Raw genomic sequence first — 23,801 nt, forward strand, 5'->3', positions numbered from 1 at the left:
CTAACCTCTGTTCTCTCTGGTTTTGTTTGTTTGTTTCATTTTGGCTTTTGGTGTATTTTAGTCCTGGAACAATTCTGGTAACAAAAATAAAGTTCCCCTTCTACCATCAAAAACCACTTGAGTCTTTTTCATAATATTAAAGTTTACCTGCAGTTTTAAAATTACTTGGCAAAAATTAGGAATTATTCAACCGGCTTCACATTGTGAATAAATAGTATTCTTTAGTTTTGATTGCTTACAAAACTCACCAAAATTTGGAACGTTCTTTGGATAGTATTCAGAACTGATTTCATTTGTTTAAAAGTTTGCTTGTAAGTTACATCCATGTTGCTACTTAAAGATGTAGTTACTCTGTGGTAATAGGGAGCAAACTCATCTATTCCCTTGTTAATAGACAAATCCAGCAGACTTGTGCAGTGTTTATTTTGTGTTTGCTCTCCTTTCCCGTTTTTCATTGCTTATTTTCTGTCATGTCTTTTCATAGCTATGGCATCTGTCCCACTGATCATTTTCCTCTGTGTCCATCCCTCCAGCCTATGTCCATAATGCTGTCACACATCACTAGCTTTCCTTGTTTGGTTGAACGAAGTTAGAGACATGTTTTTTTTTATTACTGATGTTCCTATTTCCTTGATCTCATCCCTTCATCGTCCTTACCTCTTCTGTCTCTCTGTCTTTTAATTTAACTAAAGGAATCAACAATACTAAATCTTATACGTCCCTGTGAAAACCATGTTATTTCATGGTGCCCTGTATTTTATCTGTTCTTTCACTTGTTGAAATGACCTGGGTCCTCCCGTAAGGTCTACATACTCCTTGAAACTTAGATAATAGTACATTTCTTCCAGGTAACCTATTCTATTTCTCTTTAGTTAATGCTGCCCTCTTATACACAACATTGGCTGCTTTTGCAGAGAACCAGGCTTCAGTTCGCAGGACCCACATGGAGGCTCACAACAGTCTATAACTGCCAGGAGACTAAGACTCTTTTCTGGTCTCTGTGGGAGCCAGGCATACATTTGGTTCATAGACATACATGCAAGCAAAACAATCATACATATAAAAAACAGTGCTGGAGAGAAGTCTCAGCCATTAAATCTATAGCTCATTACTGAAAAAACAAAAGTGATTTTTTTCTGGATAGAACAGAAATGATTAATTTTATCAACCGATGATTCAAAGGTGATTAGTAATGGAAACATGTAAAGTTGTTTAATAACACTGAAAGGAAGTCAAGTAGACATATTAAGGTACACAAGTAAAATGCATAAAGTAGTGTATGTATTTAATGCTGCTAAATAACTTACAAAACAAATTTGTAAACTGAGTGTGGTGACCATGATTGAAATCCTAGAACTTGGAATGCTGAGACAGGGAGATTGCTAATACATACAATGTGATACCCTGCCTCAAAAAAAGGAAGCAAAGAAGGAAGGCAAGAATGCTTTCTTATTGTTCCAAAAGCTGGGATATCTAGATTAAGACAATGGTATTTGGTGTCTGGCCAGGTCGAAACGATTTAAGCAAGCTAAAGGATGAATATTGTGTTCTTGCAGTAGAAGAACAGAAGAGAATGAACTCCCTCAAGACCTTTTGAAAAATTGTTTTCAGATTAGCATACAAAATAAACTGTGTGAGTGCACGTGTGTGTGTGCTCGTGCACAAGCTCATAAGTGCACTTGTTGTATGCATGTATCTTCAAGCCACACTAGTGGCAATGTTCTCAATATTTAATTACGTTCTATTTTTTTTATTTAAATTTTTTTAAATTTTATTTTCCAGTTTAAATTTGGATAATAAACAAGGTGCCACTTCTTTTTCTTAAATTAAAATTTTTACTTTGTGTGTATGGGAGTTTTGCCTGTATGCATGCATGTACACCTTTTGCACAGTACCTATGGAAGTCAGAGGAGGATATTGGATCCCCAGGAACTGGAATTACAGGTGGTTGTGAACCTGGGAATTAAACCTAGGTCCTCTGCAAGAGTAGCTAGTACTCTTAACTACTGAGCCATCTCTCCAGTCCAGGCTATCAGTTCTCAATAAGGTTATTCAGCACTGGGCAAAAAAGAAAAAGAACTACAGATATAGCATTTGAATATATGCACAAAATATATCTAAAATAAAGAAAAATATGTAGTAAGTTAAGGTTCTAATGGAGGAACATTTTTATTTTGGTTTTTCAAGACAGGATTTCTCTGTGTAACTTTGTAGACCAGGCGGGCCTTGAGCTCACAGAGATCTGCCTGCCTCTGCCTTCTGAGTGCTGGGATTAAAGGCATGCACTACCACTGCCATGCTGAATATTATTTCTTATCTTTCTTCATTTTTAACAATAATTTAATACTAATATATAAAATTGTGTTATCATAGAATGTACTTGGTTAGGAACAGATGTTATAGAAATTAAATCAAATGTACATTTATTGACATTGGTGGTTTTGAGTATATACTTAATTCAAAGTTAGTAATATAGAGGGGTCCCTGAACACACAAACTGGCTCACAAGCATCTGCACTTCCAGTCCCAGGGCATCCAACACTTTTTTCTGGCCTCTGCACACACACACGATACACAGGCATACATGTAGGCAGAACGCTGACACACAATAACAATCATATTTTGTACAAGATAAATAGGAGGGAGCTGGAGAGATGACTTAGCAGCTGAGAGCACTTGCCACTCCCACAGGACCTGGGTTCCATGGCCCAGCATCCACATGGCAGCTCACAGTCATCTGTAATTCCCGTTCTCAGGCATCAGACACATGTGGGGCACAGACATGCATGCAGGCAAAGCGTTAAAAACCCGCTATATTGTGCTTTTTTGTGTGTATGTGAACATGTGTGCACACAGGTATAGAGGCCAAAGGACAACCGCAGATATCTGTCGTCAGGCATAGTTGCCATTTTTTTAGAGGTACAGTGTCTCCCTTGCCAGGGGGTCAGTGTGAAGGGTTGGCTCATTGAGCCCTAGGGATCCAACAGTCTCTAACTCCTTACTGCTGAAATTGCAAGTAGATACCACCATGCCTGGCGTTTTGTATGTGGGTTCTGGGGCTCAAACTCAGGTTCTCGCTATTGCATGGCAAACACTTTACCAACTAAAGTATCTCACTGTACCCTCAAGGCTATGGGGAACGTTTTATAAAAATATATCTTCATATATAGTATACTTTAAATAATCTCATTTTTTTTGCTACACACACACACACACACACACACACACAAAACTTTCCTTGTCAGATAGAGACGAGTATAAAAGTAATATCTTAACATGTTTAGTATACAAATCTATTCCAAAACCATGCTTAATACTTCTCATGTCTATAAACACCACAAAATTTACATAAAGTTCTACTGGCTAACTTCAAGTATAGGGAAATGTTTTCCTTTAACTTAAGCTTACCTGTACTGAGAATTGGATTATACCACACAGTTTTCTTCAATTTCTGTAGCTCTGACAAATACTCGGATGAAAGGGTTTATTTGGCTTACAATTCTAGGTTATAGTTCATTATGGTGTGGAAGTCAAGACAGAAAATTAAGGATCACATCCACTGTCAAGAGCAGAGAAAAAACAAATACATGGCTCCTTGCTTGCCTATTTCCTACAGGTATGTGCTCAGCCTAGGAAATGGTGCTGCCCATAATGGACTGGGTCTTCCCATATCAGGTAACAATGACATCAGTCCACCAGAGACATGCCCACAGACAAACTTGATCTAGATAATTCCTCATTAATACACTTCTTAGGTGATTCTAGGTTGTATCAAGTTGACAGTCAATGCTGACCAATACATCCTTAAACTGAAGAAAAAGTTGTTCTGATTCTGGGAATATCTGTAAGTGAAAACTCTGAAGATGCTACTATAACCAAAACAGTAACTTACACAGCAATAACAAACACCTATACAAAATACTGTGGAGAACAACAGAAATTCATGCTATCCTTAAAGAGTTGATGATGCATAGGAAATGATGCCAGTCGTATTCCTATTTAGTTAGCCAGTCTATACCATTAAAAGAAATCCCAAGCTATTATGAAAATGGAGAGAATTACCAAAAATTCAAAACAACTACTTTGTCTGTATTAGATATGCTATGTATCCTAGGAGAAATTATCATGACTTCAGATACATGGTATGCAGCCATCTATCTAATGAAATTATTTTCCATGAAAAACAAACAGTAGTAAATTACATTAATCTTATTCAGATAACATGAATAATTGATGGCTTTGCCTCAATGATACATTGACACTCCCACTTTATTATAAAGATGTGGATCATATGGATATTCTGAAGGACAGTATTTGATCTGCTATCTGGATAACACCAATAATTGGACAGAGTGAGAAATAATTGATAGTTACACTGAAGTACTGGTATACGTGAGGAGTACAACTTTTTGAGATTTATGTCAGTGAAGTTTTGAGGGGTCCAATAGTTTTGGGAATATACTAGGACAACAAACTATAACATTTTTTGTGTTATCCACCACTAAGTAGAAAACACCACACCTAGACCTCTTTTTGTGAAGGTAAAATACTCTTAAGTTGGAATTGTTGCACTGAAACAATTACTGACTGAACTATATGCAAAAATGCCAACTTTGAGTAGGACCAAAATCAGGAAAAGATCCTGTAGCAGGTCCTAATTGGGATGAAAGTAACTCTGCTATTTGAGCCATATGACCTAATACAGTGGTTCTCAACCTTCCTAATGCTGGAACACTTCAATACAATTCCTCATGTTGTGACTCCCAACCATAAAATTATTTCATTGTTACTTCATAACTGTACTTTTTCTATTGTTATGAATCACAATGTAAACATCTGAAATGCAGGATATCTGATATGTGACCACAATGGGGTTGTGCCCCGCAGGTTGACAACCACCAATTTAATGGCTTATAATGGTATAAGAATATATGTGGAGGGAACAGAGTCCACATGCAATTTGTAATAACTATCACAGGAAATTTACAGCACAGTCTTTGATGGTCTGGAATAGGGATATGCTATCTGCATTGAAAAATTAGACATGAGTTCAAAAGGAGTCTCTGGCATATTATTGGGCCTTGGTAGAAACAGAACATTTGATCCTTTAGCAAAAAATGAGTGTAGAGAAGAAATTTCCCACCATAAATAGAATACTTTTAAATCCACAATATTATCTGTTTGAATGGGCCAAATGATAACTCATTGTATGATGAAAGTGGGTTTTTCTAAGATTGGAGTATGCAGCTCTAGAATGTACAAGGAAGCTGCTGGAGCAGGCTATCCCAGATTTCCACATTATTAATACTTGCACTGGTTTTGATGACTAGAGAAGGAAAATGTCCAGACCTGATTTAGGGATGGTACAAGGGCTCAAGGTGAAGGGCAGAGCATCTGACCATTTATTTTGTTTCAAAGCAAAGGTAGCATGTTTGTAAATTTATATGTAGTAGAAAATGACTTATCAAAATGATCTGAGAACTGCAGAGGGAATGACTGGAGTATCAGGTATAAGGTGTGGGGGAGGGGGAAGGCATGGAACTGGATGAATAGGGGGTCAGTAAACAGGGAAAATCTTTGTATTGTGTACTATTGCTTACTAGACAACATCTACTAAAAAAGAGATAGTAAGCAGCGAAAAGAAAGAATAATGCCATCAGTTGGCACCATCCAGTTATTAGCAGTCTACTAAAGGGTGAAAAATAAAAACCCAAATGCACAAAGCAATTGTCACTAACAGTCACTATGGAGGTCATAGCGCAGTAAAAGAGCATGAGTTTCCTGAATACATTTCTCTGCCTGGCAATTGTAGGACTGTGTTATGGTTTATTGTGCCATCATCTTTTACTTTTGGAACGCAACAGAAAATTTTCTGCTTCCATGACAATAAAGCCAGAGGTTTGAAAGCATAAGGAAAAATGTTAAAATATATTCTTTTCTTCTTCACCAACTCTAGTAAGTAATTAATCCCATAACTGCTCAATTTTGAAAATGTGACATGCCCCTCTTTCTCCCCTGCTATGTATGCCTGCATATAGACCTAGAATTTCTCTGAAAGGTGAGATGGGATACAGCAAAGAACTGCCAGAGAGACCACCAGAGAGAATTCAGGAAATCTTTCTGATAGGCCTAACTGAGGGACTTTAATAATCTTTTATAAATCTGACCTATCACCTATCCCCTTTAACTCATATAGCAGCAAAGTTTCAACTGCTTTGGTCCTCAAATACCCATAATTGCACAGGAAGGTAATGTGTGGTGTAGGTGAGTTGTCTTAACTAAACACCGTTTGGTTCATGATACTAAAGTATATTGGCATCGAGAAACACCCGGTGTTAATTACTAGCAAGAGTTCAGGGCCTCGTTCAGTAGCTATGGTACTGGTTCCACCTTTATGAGATGCTTGTTAAAGTAGTCAATACACCCCAAACTGAAGTTACTAATTATCACTTTGCTACAAATTGGAATCCTGATTAACATATGAGAGCTAAGTCAATGAGAGAGAACCACGTCTCCATCAAAGCAACATGCATCTGTTGCTTAAGGGCACTAACTTCTTTCTTATCATACACACATATATGTGTGTATCCATATACACACAACCAGGGACTCCTTTTCTACACTAAATAACAATGAGGTAATGAGTTGTATTTCCGTCCTTCCTCAGAGTACTAGAATTTAAAATGTAAAGCGACTGAATTTCCAAATAGACCTCCACATCCAAGAGACCTGCTAAGTAAGGTTATAATTGGTTAAGACATTGATCACAAGACAACTAGAGTGCCACTTTCAGAAGAGACTAGAGTCCCAAAAGCTCAGCTGATACACTCTGCCTTTCTATCCAGCTGTTTAACACAAAATCAAGCAATGTTTCATTTTACAGAATACACATGACTTAAAAGGCTGAAACCACTTTACATACCTCTCCATATTTATTTGTGTGCTTATTATTTATTTATTCATTTGTTTGTTTGTTTTGGAGACGGCGTTCCTTTTTTGTAGGCCTGGCTGTCCTGGAGCTTACTCTGTAGACCAGGCTGGCCTCAAACTCACAGAGATCCACCTGCCTCTGCCTCCTGAGTGCTGAGATTAAAGGTGATGCCACTATGCAAGGCTCAAATGTGTAGCTCAGGTTGGCCTCAAACTCATGATCCTTCTGCATCCCCCTCCTTCAGCAAATTTTCTAAGCATGCACCACCCTCTTTATTTATTAATAGTTCTCTATATTAAACATTCAAATACATACTATAGATGACTTATGTTGTCAGTAAATGACATTGATGAGCAATTCTAAAGGTTATAATATCACAAGGACATGGATTACAATGTAAATCTTTCCCTACAGTTACTGTATTACCCAAGACTGCCATCTAGTGAATAGAAATGATAATACCATACATCAAAGTTGTAGGGAATAACTGGACTACGTTTTGCAAGGATCAAACCTGGAACCTGGCACAGAGTCAGTCAGCATCCCCTGGAGTTCCCATAGCACAATCAGCATACTTTATTCAGTCCTTATAAACACCAATGGAAACTTAATGATGGCGATGAAACAATTTTAAGGTAATATAACTTGTTTGTGGATTTCGTATGAGAAGTTAGTGGGATAAAAGGGTAGATATTACCAAGATAAAAAAGGCAGCATTATGTCAAAAATTATGTTCACAAAGTCTTCACCAGTGGCTTTGCTCTGAATGTTTGTGTCCCTCAAAATTCATATGCTGAAACTGAATTCTCATTGGTGCATTTGCAAAGGTGGGACCTTTTGCAAATGACTAAATGACATTAGTGTCCTTGTAAAAGAGGTTTGACAGAGCTTTGTTTTTTGTCCCCTTTGCCCTTCTTCCATGGGAAGACACACCTGTGATGGATGAGCCTTTATTAGGCACCAAATCTACTGGCACTTCCATCTCAGAATTCCTAGGGTTGTGGGCATTATAGTTCATTCTTTATTACTGATGCAGGCCATGGAGTTAGTTCAAACAGATCAAAACACAAATTCATACACTGAATACTTTAAAATGTGAAAGTGTCTTGGAAACTGGGTCATGGGTATAAGATGAAGCAGTATGATGTGGTTTAAAAAAAACACTCCTCCCTCTCTATCACTGGGTTCCAGGGCTTCAGTTCACTGTTTACCTGTGGGTGTCTGTCTCTGCTTCCATCAGTCACTGGATGAAGGTTCTAGGATGGCACATAAGGTAGTCCTCAATCTCATTATCAGGGAGGGGCATTTAAGGTAGTCTCTCCACTATTGCTTAGATTGTCAGTTGGTGTCATCCTTGCAGATCTCTGGAAATCATACTAGTGCTATATTTCTCCTCAAACTTATAGTGGCTCCCTCTATTATGATATCTCTCACCCTGCTCTCCTCTATTCTTGCCCCAACTCAACCTTCATGTCCTCCTATCCCCTCCTCTTCGACCCCTCTCTTTCTCCCAGCTTCCTCTTACCTCCCCCCCCCCATGCTCCCATTCACCTCAAGAGATCCTGTCCTGTTCCCCTTCTCTGGGGGTACCATGCATATCTCTCTTAGGGTCCTCCCTGTTTCCCAGATTCTCTGGTACTGGGATTCTTGGCTGACACTCCCCTGTTTCATATCTAAAATCCATATATGAGTGAGTATATACAATGCTGTCTTTTTGTGACAGGGTTACCTCACTCAGGATGGTTTCTTCTAGTGCCATCCATTTGCCTGCAAATTTCAAGACTCCATTGTTTTTTTCTGCTGAGTAGTACTCCATTGTGTAAATGTACCACATTTTCTCTATCCAATCTTCAGTTGTGGGGCATCTAGGTTGCTTTCAGGATCTGGCTATTACAAATAATGCTGCTATGAACATAGTGAAACAGACTTCCTTGTTGTATGAATGTGCATCTTTTGGATGTATCCCTAAGAGTGGAATTTCTGGGTCTTGTGGTAGACAGATGTCCATTTTCCTAAGGAATCTCCACACTGATTTCCAAAGTGGCTGTACAAGTCAGCACTCCCAGCAGCAGTGGATGAGTGTTCCCCTTTCTCCACATCCTCTCCAGCTTAAACTGCCATTGGTGTTTTTGATTTTAGCCATTGGTTAGTACTTGGTTGGGAGATAAAATACTCATACCAAATGTTTTATTTAGCTTATACCTTGAAGTCACAGTCTATCATTCAGAGAAGTCAAGGCTAAAACCTGAGGGAAAAAATGAAGGAATGGTGCTTGGTCAGGCTCTGGCTTAGCTAGCTTTCTTGTATAGCTCAGGACCAGCTTTCCAGAGATAGTGGTGCTCACAGTGGCTGTACGAGTTGGCACTCTCATCAGCAGTGGAGGAGTGTTCCCCTCTCTCCACATCCTCTCCAGCATAAATTTTCATTGGTGTTTTTATTTTAGCCATTCTGACAGGAGTAAGATCATATCTCAGAGTTGTTTTGATTTGCATTCCCCTAATGGCTAAGGATGTTGAGCACTTTCTTAAGTGTCTTTCAGAGAGGGAGGAGTAGTAAAGGTTGTAGGGAAAAGGGACTAGTCAAAGAAACACACCCTGAGCAGAGTCAAAGAAACACACTTTGGCCCTGCAACCAGAACCAAAGAAATGTACCCTGATCCTGAAACCTGTGCCAAAAGAACAGACTTTGTCCTTGGAATCAGAGCCAGTGAAAGAAATGTACCCTGGCCCTAAAATTGGAGCCAAAAGGCTAAAAAGGACCAGAGAAAGAAACACACATTGGCTTTGAAACCAGAGCCAAATATGACCCTAATCCTGTGCAGAAAACTAACCAATCCCTGAGCAGAATTCTAGCCAATCTGAGCTCAGCACTAAAATCTAACCAATCCCCACCCTGGAAGCCCTATATAAACACCGTGTCTGTTCAGCTTGTGTCTGTTAGCACTACCAGGCTGTCCTCTGCCACAGGGCAGCCACTCTCCTGGATTCTTCCCTTCCAATATACCCCTTCAATGAGCTTTGGGTGAAGATCTTCTTTTGCGGCTGCGACGGAGCAGCAGAGGCGATCCTGGGCAGAGCAGAGCAGAGCTAGCAGGGCTGTAACACTTTTGCCGGGGAAACCTTCCTTTGGCGGAGTTGTTACACTCTGCTCCCCGCTCTCTGCTCCTCTCTCCGCTCTCCAGGAGCAGAGCTGAACTGTAGCAACTTCACCCGAGAAATCTCCTGCGGAGCAAAACCGCTATACTGGGCGAACATCCCCAGCTGGAAGACCCTGTCCTGCAGGAGCAGAGCTGATACACTGGGGAAGACTTTCACTGAGGCTGGGCTGTAAGCAGCTAAGTTTACTGCAACCTGTGGTGGTCCTTGGCTCCCGAGCTCCAGGATACCTTTCCACCTGAGTTGTGTAACACTCAGTATTCTGTGACTCCGAGTGCCAGAATACCAGACCTATCCTGATCTGCCCGAAATTCCAACAAAAGGGGCCAAGACTGTGCTGGTGAAACCCACAGAGACAGATGACCTGACAAGGGGGAGCTTTTGGACCCCAGACTGATAGCAGAGAGGCCAGCATGGGACTGATCCAGAACCCCTGAAAGTGGTGTCTCTGGGGCCTTGGGTAGTAGATCAGTATTTACCATGACATACGAATGAACTTTGGGAGCCCATTCCACATGGAGGGATGCTGTCTCAGCCTGGACACATGGGGGAGGGTCTAGGCCCTGTCCTAGATGAAATGACAGACTTTGGAGATCCACCACTGAGGGCCTTACCCTCCCCTGGGGAATGGTGTGGGGATTGGGTGGGGGTCTGGGGGACTGGTAGAGGGACAAGGGAGGAGGGGAAGGAGAGGGAGCTGGGATTGACATGTGAAGCATGAATGTTTCTAATTTAAATAAAAAATATTAGAAAAAAAGAAAAAAAACAAAGCAACAAAACACTATTTTGCAGCCAGGCATGGTGCAGTACATAAAAGGAAGAGGCAAGCAGATCTCTGTGAGTTCAAGGCCAGCTTGGTCTACATAGTGAGTTCCAGGACAGCTGGAACAAATAGTGTGATCCTGTCTCAAACAAAACAAAAACAATACAACCAAACACATGAACAAAAAGAAAAAAAACTGCTTTGCTGTGAACACAGCATTAAGAACAATTCTGGGCTGTAGATAAAGCTTCAGTATCTTTCTCCTGAGTGCAAAAAAGCCAATATGTCAATCAATTACCACCAGAGCTGACCAATCAAATTCCTAGGCTACTCAGTTTAAGCAGAAGCAGAAAATCTACATAGTGTCTATTCATACTATGGCACGAGAGAGAGAGAGAGAGAGAGAGAGAGAGAGAGAGAGAGAGAGAGAGAGAGAGAGAGAGCACATTGAATTAAACAGAATGCATGGAATTTCGTCAAACTCTTCTCATCTTTATTCTTCTGAGTGGCGGGAATGAATAATGATATATCCAAAGAGCACTTGTTGAGAATTTGAGAACTTAAGTGCCAGGAACAGTACTCCTTAATATATGGATATTTTTAAATATTTTACCTGTGTACATTTTAATTTCTATTTTATAGATGAAGAAATAAATTCCTGAAGAAAATAGTATTTCATTACATGTTTTTCTTTTATGTAGTAGATTTCTCTTGGACTTGATTTTTTGTGCTTAACCTTTTGTCATCATTTTTCCTTGCTATGAAAGGGCTACTTCCCACTTATGAGTCTAGCTATACAACACCCAAATGTAACACTCGCTTCCCATTAATTACATCTCCCCATTCTGCCATACATCATCTAACCTTTCACAAGTTTTGCTAGGTTAGCACATGGATTGAGGACAGATAATAGAACAAATGAGCCTCGCCAAAAATACAGAACATTCTCCTGCCCCAAGATGCTATTGTCTATGGCACCAAAAAATGTTTAAGCTTAAGCAAGTTGTTGTTCTCTAGAATGATAATTTTAAAGTTTGGTTAGCTGGAGGTTCCTGGTTTCAGGGAGTGCATCCCTATATGTTTAAGTGTTGCTTTTTTGAGAGACAAAAGGTATTTCCAAATAATTTTTGTAACTGATATATTGTTAAATAGGGTATGTTTGGTTGCACTCTGTTACAGATGCTGAATGAAGAGGGTCGGCTACAAGATCCAGGATGACAATACTTATCAGAGAACAGAAGGAACTGTATGACATTGTATGTGTATGTGGGGCATATAGGGTTAATCTCACAAAACTGTAAGAGCTATTTGCTATTAACATTAACAGGTTTTTATTAGGTGAGAAAAATGAAACACAGATCGTCTGAGTATTTTGTCTATATGAGGAATAAATGACAGAGCCAATATTCAATTTCAAATAGTCTGGTTTTCTCAACTCTGTGTGCATATTAGGCTCACCTGGAATATTTGTAAGATATATTTGTGTTCATACCTACCATGGCCAATTGAAAGAAAATTTCCATAGCTCTTAAAGTACCTGGACAGTTCTAATGCACTGTAAGACTTGAGAATCACTTTCTTACACCCTGAGGGAAATGGACAACATGGATTAACGCTTTGTTTTTCTTTTTAGTGTTATTGTTGGTTTTATTTTAAGGGACAGTAAAGCAGAATTCTAGAACATGCAGGAGTGAGAGATATCACAGCTAGAGTTTGGTGAACATTTTCTGCATATATAGAAAGAAGATATTGAAAATATTTAATAATTAGTATAAGACAGAAAGTCATCAGAACAGACACACAGGTCATATACAAATATGGTATAGGCTTATATATATGTATTAGTTAAATTTTTAAAATTACATACAATAGATATTTCCTGTGTAAAAAATTGAATTTATCCTTTTACAATAACTGCATCATTTTTTCACCATATGCAGTTAGTTTTAACCATATCCCTGCTTATGTCACTTTTTAAAAAATAAAATTAAGAAACGTAGAGTTATCTTCAGATTTGTGGCAAGTGTTGCTTGGTGAAATTGCTCATCCTAAAGTTACCAAAAAATGGAGAGTTGGAATTAATTTTAATGAACTAGAAATACTGTCACATTGTTGGTAGAAATTACCACTTTCCTTTATGTTCTTTGTAGTGCTCTTGGCCAGCCCTATTATTGAGCACAGAATATACATGAATCCTCTGGCCAGAACAACTTTGTACATAGTATTCTGTCAATGTAGGAAACAACGTATTGCTTTTTGTTTTACCTCATCCACTTTGGCCATAGAAGAAATGCTGACTATACTTGAATATTTGACTACCCTATTTTTCCTTACCTTTCACTGTTTATTCTCCCTTGAATGTCCTTGACATAGCTATATGTGCTTGGTGCCAGGTGTGCTTGCTCCATTCCACATACCTTACAATTCTATGTCTTCTGATTGCAGGCACAGTTCCTAGCTTGGTGTTTTACCTTGGATTTGATTTGTGTGTGAATTCAGGTTTCTAGCTGCTTTCAAGTCTAGATAAGTAGGTATTACATACATTGCCTGGACTTTTTTCTCCTAATATTTTTCATCCTTTTTCATATCTGTGGGCATCTGTGGTATTCAGGAAGTAAAAATGCTACCAAAACAGGATACTCTCTACAGAGCATAGAAAATAATTATGTTTGATTATTTAATAACCATACTTATGTCATGCACATAGGCAATCAGCGAGATTGCTGTCAAAAGGCAGAATACAACAAATATATCTTAAACATCTATAAGTGGCTTTGAGGTGCTTGAATTAGGCAGCATTTCATTTCACAAAACAGAAAAAAATGTTCCAATGAAGTGAATAGAAGAGTTACAAACAAAGAGAAGCCGAAGAAAGCATACACAAATAACAAACTTGAATTAGTTGTTTTAAGGTTCTTTTGCAGAGGATATATACAGAGAACACAACAAAAGGCACTGATTGGTTACTTTTAGGTTACTTCAGGCTACTTTTGGGGAGACAGGGAGGAGTTCATTTTCATTCCTACTGTAACTGGCCTGTTTGAGAAATTGTGTTTTATCTCTCAGTTTTGGAAGGTCAGATAACTTGCTTCAGTATGAGTAACAATATTTCGATATTTATATACTTTGCTGGGGCTTCCTCCAGGAGCATAGAATCCCAAACAATGGCCTCCTATAATTTTTATCTAATAAAAGTAGGACATTTGGCACAGGTTATACAGGAGTTTTTAACTAGTACAAAACATATCTTTCAACGCAAATTTAATGTTTCTTTTTTTCACTTCAGCTCATCCTAAATTCATCTGCAAATTGAGGTAGCTGAAGTCCATAAGATTCACAAAAAGAAGAGTTGCTCCTCTTTAAGCAAATGATTACACTTTGAGACGACACCTTGGTTAGTCTCTTAAGGTGCTAGGGAGGTTTTTCCTGGAAACTTATGTTTTATAAGTCCACACCCTTATAAAGAGTTATTTACATTACAAATGTTAATTTTAGTGATCTTTGTTAATTAGGCTTTACAAAGAAAGGCTCTTGGAAGGAAGAAATGCTTTATCTTTTATAAACAGAACTTTTACAGTAGCTCTGTTATCACCAACCACAGGGCCTTAGAGACAAAGAGAAGTTATAGACGCTAGACAATCATATCGTGCTTCTATAAATCAAAGATGTTGGTGATAAAATACTAGAAATTGGCTAGCATTCATATTAATTATCTTCTCACTGTGAGATAGAAACACTCAAGGGAGGAAAGGTTTTAGTTTGGCTTACAGTTTGAGGAGATACAGTTGATCCTGGGAGGGAAGGCATTGAAGCGGGGGCTCCATCCACGGCAGCGGGGGGTCCATCCATGGCAGCGGGGGGGCCTCCATCCGTGGCAGCAACAACAGTGCATAGCAGCTTGTTGATGCATAACTTGGGCTAGGTAGCAGAGATGAAATGGAAGCAGGTCCAGGCTATAACTCTCCAGACCTGCCTCCAGTGATGGACTTCATGGGCTCAGCTCCACCTTCTCAGAGTTTGGAAACCTCTCCAAACAGCACCACAAGCTGGGGGCCAACTGGTCCAACACATGAACCTTATATTCAGACTGTAGTGTTCCTTCGTAGGCTCATGGCTATCTCATAATACAAATATATTCAGTCCAACTTCAAAAACACCCATAGTCTTAATATTCTCAACATGAGTATGAGGAGATCCAAGTCTGTAAAATTCAAAGTTTCAGGCAAACTCTTAGCTGTAAGCTCTAGTTAAAAAAAATCCAGGGATGGAGAGATGGCTCAGTTTATGAGCACTAGGTGCTTTTGCAGAGGACCTAGGTTCAGTTCCTGGCACCTATATGGCAGCTCACAACCATCTGTAAATCCAGTTGCGGTGGATATAACACCGTCTTCTGGCCTCCGTGGGGAGTGCATGCACCTGCTACATTTACATGAAGGCAAATGCCTATATACATAGAATAAAAATAATTTAAAGAGAATAAAAGATCCAAGTTACATACTTCTAATATACACAAAATATGGCACAGAATAAATATTCCTGTCTCAAAAGTAAGGAGTGGAAGAAGAGCAAGAGCAGACATAAACAAGATCAGAACCCCTCAGAACAATCGATTTCTGCAGCTCCATGTCCAGTATTAGTGCTCATGATGGCATAATGTAGGTTCTGTTAGGTTTGGGTAACCTTGGCTTTCCAGCCTTGCTTCCTGCAACATACATATTCTCTCTGTTGGTGTGACTCTACTCAATGTTTTCCACTTTCCTCAGCAGATGTTCAACATTTCTGGCATCTTCTTTATCCTAGTGTCTTCATTGCAGCCTTAGGGCTCACTTTAACAGCGGCATACAGCAGCCTACCAGGGCTGTTCTTCAGGGTGTATAACTGTTAAACATCGCCTAGCCTCACAGGCTTTTCCCTCTCAAGTTTTGGGTCAAACCTTCATAATCACATGACCATTGCATTTTGTATGCTTGTAAAACTAGCACCACATGGTGTACTTGTGGCCTCCAAGTGCTTGAGTGGGTAAACTAAGGAAACCATTTCCCTGTTTGAGCAAAGTACTCTGGAGGGTCTTCGCATTTCAAACATTCTACTTTTAATTATTAATTTTATTTATTTTTATTTTTATTTTTTTGGCTTTTTGAAGCAGGGTTTCTCTGTATTGTTTTGGAGGCTGTCCTGGAACTTGCTCTGTAGACCAGGCTGGCCTTGAACTCACAGAGATCCGCCTGCTTCTGCCTCCCAAGTGCTGGCATTAAAGGCGTGGGCCACCAATGCCCAGCTAAATAAATTGGTGCAGTATCTTTGAATTTAGCCTCACTCAAAATTTCAGAACATGTAGATATTATACCCATATTATCTGCCAGAATGTAACATGAGTGACAAGAGACTATTACCAATAAAGCCCTTTTTCACTTCTGAAACCTAAAGTGTCAGACCTTCATGTCCACTGCTGTATGTGGGTTTTGGTTTTCTGTTTGCTGTTAAGTTTACTATCTTTGGGTGCATGGGGGTTTGAACCCAGGGACTCTCACATGCTAGGCAAATCCTCCAGTCATGAGTTCCAGCCCAGGCTGCGTTTTGGTTTTCTCAACTTTCACCAGAATGGCCCCTTAAGTTCTCCTGACTATATTTGGGGGCTTTCTAGTTTGTAGGCCCGAACTCTTCCACATTTTTCTCCTAAACAATTTCTGAAGACTTTGAATCACATGGCCAGGTTTAACATAGCTGTGAGCCCACTCAAGGTATCAATTTTCTACATTATTTACTGTTATCCTCACCATAAGAGAATAGTTGACAGAATCAACTTAAGGGAGGAAGGATTTAATTGGGCTCAGAAGGTGTGAGGATATATAGGCCATCATAGCAGGGAAGGCACAGTGCCTTGGGATCTACCCAAGATGGCAAGAGCATATTTACCTCCAAGGCAGAACAGAGTTTAAAAAAGAAATATGTAACTTTACTCATTACAATTCTATTTAGCCTTCTGCTAACTTATAGTCAAGTTATTTTGGAAGGTATGTCTGCTTTCCTCACTATATCGGTATTGAGACCAGTTGCCACAAGAGGTTCCTGTATCTGTAAGTGGATCAGGAAGAACATTGTGTTTGTTACCCCAGGTATATTCTACACATCTGTTTGTCTTCATTTTTAATACACTACTTATTTATTATTCAACTACTAGGTCTCATAAATTGCCCTTTTATGACTACTAATCTCCAATGATTTATTTTAGTTTTTTGAGACAGGGTTTCACTGTGATGTGGCTGTCCTGGATCTCACTCTGTAAACCACGCTGGCCTTGAACTCACAGAGATCTGTCTGCCTCTGCCTCCTGAGTCTTGGAATTAAAGGTGTGTACCACCACTACTGGGCAGGATTTTGAAATCTTAAAATTATTTTGTTATTAACTAACATCACTTTATTGTGATAAAAATCACCACAGAGCTTTATTGAGGTGACCACTCAAATAAGCATTTGCCTAGTCCAAACTCTGTACATCTCAGTGAACTTCTTCCCAGTTAAACTGGCCATTGTGAAGCCGTGGAACTTCCCTTAGGGTTTTACATTTCAACTATCTGTTACAGTTTTGGACACATGTCCTCCACAAAAAAGAAAAAAAAACTATGACAGAGTTGAAACTAGAAAAAATAGCATTATATCCTCATTCATGACTCACGTGTTTTTTGCCTGCATTCCATCCTTCTTCATCACTGAATATTACCCTGTCTTGGTCTCCTTGTAAATGTCATGCTCTATATACACGTAACACACACACACACACACACACACACACACGCCCAAGCACATCCACATAAGAAGGAAAACATGCAGTTTGGGTATCTCACTTAGTATACTTTCCAAGTCTATCCACTTTCCTGAAATTTTCATAATTTCTTTTTTCTTTATAGCTGAATAATGTTCTATTTTGTAAATGTACCATGTTTTCATTATCCATTCATTTATTAATGGTCACCTAAGCTGGTTCCATTTCCCTGTTATGGTATGTAGACTAGCAATCAATATGGATGTTAAAGTATCTCTATGGTAGGATATTTACCACGTCAAACCAGTCAGAATGGCTATCATCAAGGAAACTGACAATGTAAAAAATGTGGAGAAAGAGGGATCCTTCTTCTCACTGGTGGGAACACAATTAATATATTATTGAGATCATATCTACTAAATATTTAATTCTCAGTTTATATATGATGAAGTTAAGTAACATTAAACTCATATATATAGTACATGGAAAAATCAGGAGGACTACAGATGAGGTAGTCCTGTGCTCTGTCCATTATTATACAGTATTATCCCTAGAAGTAAGAGATACTTTTTTAGAAATAAATTACTATTAACTGCAAAATTAATGCTCTTCTTAATCCTGGAAAGATGGCTACAAAAACCCAGGTAGAAAAAATAAACATACCTTTAACTTGCCTTTTACCTCAAGTAAAGGTTGTCCTTTGGTATCTTTCCAGATAGTTCACATGTGTGGCCACATGAGTACAGCTTTTCCAGTTGTTTTTCCTCCAGTCTTTATCGACTTTGAAGAAGCTGATATAAGGTACTGTTAGCTGCTTTTCCTCTTGATCTTGCCTAGGGCTTAGAGCTCAATTCTGTAGAAAGGTAAGAAAAAAAGAGAAATTCAAGCTTTCAGAACTAAATCACTCTCCCAGATTGCAGAGAGCAATGCCAAAGACTGGCTATATTAGCACATTAGATTATTCAGGTAGTTTAATATTTGTTGGGAGACAACTTTTGGTTCATCATGGCTTCTAAGAACAAATAGATTTTAGTTACTTATAAGTAGGTCCTAACTCCAAGTACCTACCTAACTGTGCACTAAAAGGACACATGCTAAGGCTTAATGCAATAGGTTTGTAAGCCCCATTACTTAAGAAGCTAAGGCATGAAGATCAATCAGACAGTCAAGGTATACCTGAGCTCAGGGTGTATTGAAAATCCATTCAACCACCTTAATGAGACATATCTCAAAGTAAAAAGTGAAAAGAGGGCTGGGGAAATCGCTAAGTGGCAGAGCACCTGAGAAGAATGTCTGGTGACTTAGATTTAATACCCAGTACTGAAAAAATAAAATAAATACAGGAAATACTGAAGACTATTCGAATCCAATCCATTTCAGAATTAATATCAAGCTAAGCCAAACAAGATGGAACTTAGTCTGTGATTCTTCTACCTTCACCTCTTAGAAGTTTAAAAGTACAGCCAGTCAAATGAGATCAGCAGCAAGCCACTACCTCTTGATTCTCAGGTCCTGTATGGTATTCGAAAACTGAGGCCTTGCTAATGATCACACAGTGAATGATAGTATGCCAAGGACTGGTAAAGGCAATTGCTATATTACTGAAAGTGTTCTACAGATTCAATACAATAACCCTCCCTAAATTTAATGGCATTTTTTCACAAAAATAGAACATCAGTATCTAAAATATATATGGAAGCATAAAAGACTTTTGAATACTCGAAGCCATCCAGAGTAAGTCAAAGGTGAAATACTGGGGATAGCACAACATCTCATTTAAAATTGTTCTACAGAACTGTGTGTTTGTGACTGGGCACACATTTTCATAAATACCTATCATACAAAATGCAACATTATAGCAATTACTAATTTGCCACTTTCATTTACCTTTAAGAAATAGAAAATAGGGCCCACAAGATGGTCTAGTAGGTGTCTTAGTTATTCGATCACTGTGACAAAACACCATAACCAGGGAAACTTATAAAAGGAGGTTATTGGGGCTTATAATTTCAGAGTGTGAATCCATGAACATCATGACAGTCAGGCATGGCCCCGAAACAGTAGCTGAGAGCTTACATCCTTACCCGAAAGCAGGAGGCAGAGAGAAAGCTAACTGTGCATGGCTAGGGCTTTTGTAACCTTAAAGCTGGCCCCCAGTGACACACCTCCTCCAACAAGGCCACACCTTCCAAACAGCTGCACCGGCTAGGGGCCATATGAGCTTATGGGAGCCATTCTCCTTCAAACCATCATGGTGGGTAAAGATGCTTGCCTTGCAGACCTGATGACTTGAGCTTGATCCTCAAAAACCACATAAAGGTGGAAGGAGAGAACCAAACAAGTTGTCCTCTGACTTCCACATACACTCTATGACACACTTGAGCTCACACACAGTTATATACACACACTAATAATAAACAAATTAGAAATGTTCAGGACTGGAGAGATGGCTTTGCTTTTACAGAGGTTCTGCGTTCAGTACCCAGCACTCATGTTGTCCAGCTCACAACTGCCTGATAACTCCAGTTCCAGGAGGATCACATGCCTCTGACCCCCACGAGCACCTGCATCCACATTCACATACACACATGTAGACATATCTACACACAATCAAAATAAAGACTAGCTAATGTCTTAAAAATGTTACCAATTATATATACTAGAGTTAGCTACGACAATGGCCTACGTTGCATTTCACAGCTGTAGAAATGTAGAATTATATGTAGAATTATGCATTCTTACATCACTGAAATACATTTATATGTGTAATATTTCCCCCACTAAACGAACTTTGATATTTCAACATTTCAAATGTAAAATATATATTGAAATTAGCATGCAAATCTAACATATATTTCTTATACTATTCCACGAATAATGTACAAGGAGATCTGTGATAGATGTTACATTTCCAAAAAATTGCAAAGTTATGATACAAAATGTCATTTTCACTAAATCAAAAATTCAGAGGGTTTAAAGTGTTTTCATTCACTTATGTCTACTTAATTTTTTTTTCTACAACAGGCTAAGCAACATCACAAATCTCAAAATTTGCCTTAGAAGCAAGCAAGAATTTTCAAACTAAGGTAGTCCCAGAAGTTTTATTCACTTCCCTTTCAAAGACAGGAGATCCTGGGTTGGGATCTCAGAGTGAGGAACAAGAGGAGGCATCAGAAGCAGCATTATCTCCCCCTGGTTGTTTCGCTTCTACCCCCTGCTAACTCCGAATGAATGAAGGATGGCACCTAGAAACAATGAAAAAAGTTGTATCTGGAGTGCTAATTGACTAGTTGGTAGAGACTCCTAAAGCCATTACACTTGGCAAAGAGCCTATAGTCAAGCAAAAGCTCCCTGAAAACCAGGTGGTGGTGGTTCACGCCTTTAATCAAGCATTTGGGAGGCAGGAGCAGCCAGGTCTCTGTGAGTTCCCAGGCCACCCTGGCCTACATAGCAAGTTCTAGGACAGCCAGGGCTACAGAGAGACCCTGTTAGAAAAGCAAAGCAAAACAAACAACAACAACAAAGTTCACCAAAGAAGACGACTGTGTAATTACCCATGTCCATCCAAAGCCGCATAACACATTGCTTGGAATAGCCTAAGTTCATGTTCTTAAATTTTACACCCGTCGTCTTTCCCCTCATGCCCTTCCTCTTTATTGCTATGGTTCTTGCTGATGTAAACATCTTATGTACCCCAGGCTGGTCTCCAAAGCTCCATCTTCCTGGCTCAGTATCCTGAAAGTTGGGATTATGGGTGTGTGCCACCATGCCCATCTTTTCTTTTCCTCAAACGTAAATTTGAAATTCTTCATGCAGTTGGAATGTTTGGTGGCAACTGGCTGAAAACACAAAATCAAGTGTGTGGCAAACAAGTTGTATGGAAAACCTTTCTCTTTTCTGGTAACTAAGCAATGCTGTAGAATAAACCGGCCTGCTCTAGCCATCTGGCTTAAGTCACAAATTGAAGCTTCTGTTCAGTTCAGGACAGCCGAGACCTAACCCTACCCACAAGGATACTAGTACATAGTCCAGTGGAGGCCAGAGAACAATTTGTAGGAGTTGGCTTTTTTTCCTTCCACCTTCTGGGTTTCAGGGATGACATTCAAGCCCTGGGCTTTGGCAGCAAGCACTCTTAACCTGCTGAGCCATCTTGTCTGCTCATGTGTGGGAAGCTTTGATAGCTCTACAAGATTCTCTTATGCACCTGCCTCAGTACGGTCCATAAATGTATTACTCCAGGGTGTGTGTGTGTGTGTGTGTGTGTGTGTGTGTTTGTGTGTGTGTGTCTGTGATGAAACTAGAAAACAGATCACAAGAGCAGAAAAAGAGGTCTTATGGAGTGAGTAGAAGAAAGAAAAAAGAGGGTAACAAAATGCATGTCATATGAAAGCAGAAGAGAGGGACAGTGGGAGGGGGCAAGGAATTGGAGGGGGTGGGGAGACAGAATCAGCAAAAACTATGTATGAAAAGCCCGTAATGAAAATCCATTACTTTCTATACAATTATATACAACTAAAAGGGGTTTACTACACATCAATACACAGACACACCCCTCAGTAACATGAATAAAGACTAGGCCAGTCATCAGAGGCTGCCTTCCAAACCGATTTACTGGTGGGGAAAGGAGGACGGGGGGGGGGGGGCAGCGGGGGGGCGGGGGAGCAGGGAGGTACGACAGGATCCTGCACCTAGCCACATCTGAACTTTAAGCATAGATGATTAAAATTTGGGAAGGCATGCACACTCCTGAAGGCCTTACACTGATGGTGGTCATCAACGGGGCCTCTAGACATTGGGTTAGGCCAGTAGTTGAGCTGCCCAGTGCCAGCATCAAACGCAGCTTCAGGGTTCCTGACTCACTTTAGTTCTTAGGCTTTTTTTCAGGTTGGAGGTGGTTTAACTCCTGGACCTTGGGAGGTTGGGCAAATGGGATTACAGGAGCCCCTTCTGCGAACCAGCTCCTGTAATCAGGCCAAGGGTCTTCAGCCAGTCCAGCCAGGGTGTTTCCCAGCAGACCCTAAAATCTGCTGACCTTACACAGTGGCATAGCCAGAGTAGGTGGTTCCGGAATTTGGCAGCGAAGGAGGTCTGTTCGCCTGGTATGTGACTCTTACATCTCCTGTATGTAACCAGGTGACAAGGATTTCCTTAGATTTTGCCCTTAGTAGCCTTTTCGGCTCTAGCCCGAAAATAGGAGATCGAAAGCAATGCTCCGTGTACTGCAAGCAGCTATTGCTACCGCCCGCCCAGCAGGACCTAGGGTGTTCAACACCAGGACAGTCGAGGCCAGCGCTGCTTGGGCCGGCTGAGCAAATGCACTCAAGACCACTGGCAGGCTCCAGTGGCCTGCTCCCCTGCGGGTACACGGCACAGCTACTCACCGCGCGCGCCTTCAGCTCCAGCACCTCCGAGTGGTCCAGCTTGGCCTGCATGTGTGCAGATGGAGAAAGGCAATGATCCAGGACGAGTGCTCCCGGAACCACCCTCTAGTAGCCCCACGTGGCGTCCATCCAGTCGCTAGCCGCATCTCGGCGGCCTCGGGCAACAGCCCCAACTCCCGCAGGCTCTCGATCCTTGCGAGCAGTTTCTTCACTAGGGCCTTCCGGGCGTCTGGGAAGCATAGCGCTGAGTCCTGGACTCTCACAGCGTTCCACTTTCCCTCCTACAGGCAAGCACCTTTAGGTATCCCTGCGCCACCCAGTGGTCCTCAATTTTCTTGTCGGCAAGGTACCGTGGATTGCATGCCAGGTACATACTACCAGGAACCCTAGCAAAGGCACTGTCAGCTCTCCTTGCTATACAACCCACTTGAGTATTTCAAACATAAAATGAAAAAATTCTAACTAGCTTAAAGGCTACAGTGAGTTCCTGGATTATTATTAATGTTCAACTAAATCTATACTAGAAATGCCATAATTAAAATGTAAAAGTCTAGGGAACAGAGAGATGGTTTACCAGGTAAAACTGCTTTCCATATAAACCTGATGGCATGAGTTTGATCCCTCAAACTCACGTAAAGATGGAATGAGAGAACCAGCTACACACACACACACACATACACACTCACACTCACACGCTTTACATTTTATTTTGAGACAGGGTATCACTAAGTTGCCTAGGTTGACCTTGAGCTAACTCTGCAACCCCAAAAGCCTTTGAAGGTGAAAATCTTTTGTCCTTGCCTCTGCT

At 40.1% G+C, this 23,801-nt stretch overlaps 1 protein-coding gene across 2 annotated transcripts in view; it reads right to left on the reverse strand.

Annotated features, from left to right (window-relative positions):
* The window catches only part of Zmat1 (zinc finger matrin-type 1), a 55,494-nt gene extending 32,221 nt beyond the window's left edge, over positions 1-23,273 (reverse strand). The window contains exons 1-3 of one of the 2 annotated variants that reach the window (XM_040744407.1): positions 22,994-23,273; positions 18,276-18,465; positions 14,618-15,292 (exon numbers count right to left, since the gene is read on the reverse strand). In XM_040744407.1, the coding sequence (XP_040600341.1) occupies positions 14,618-14,698 (81 nt within the window). In that variant the 5' untranslated portion in view covers positions 14,699-15,292; positions 18,276-18,465; positions 22,994-23,273. The remainder of the gene's footprint in view (positions 1-14,617; positions 15,293-18,275; positions 18,466-22,993) is intronic. The other variant, XM_040744408.1, reaches the window with a different exon arrangement.
* Between the last annotated feature and the right edge of the window lie 528 nt (positions 23,274-23,801).

Source organism: Mesocricetus auratus, unplaced genomic scaffold (assembly GCF_017639785.1).
Source record: "Mesocricetus auratus isolate SY011 unplaced genomic scaffold, BCM_Maur_2.0 Super-Scaffold_100003, whole genome shotgun sequence".
In the NCBI taxonomy this organism is placed as follows: domain Eukaryota; kingdom Metazoa; phylum Chordata; class Mammalia; order Rodentia; family Cricetidae; genus Mesocricetus; species Mesocricetus auratus.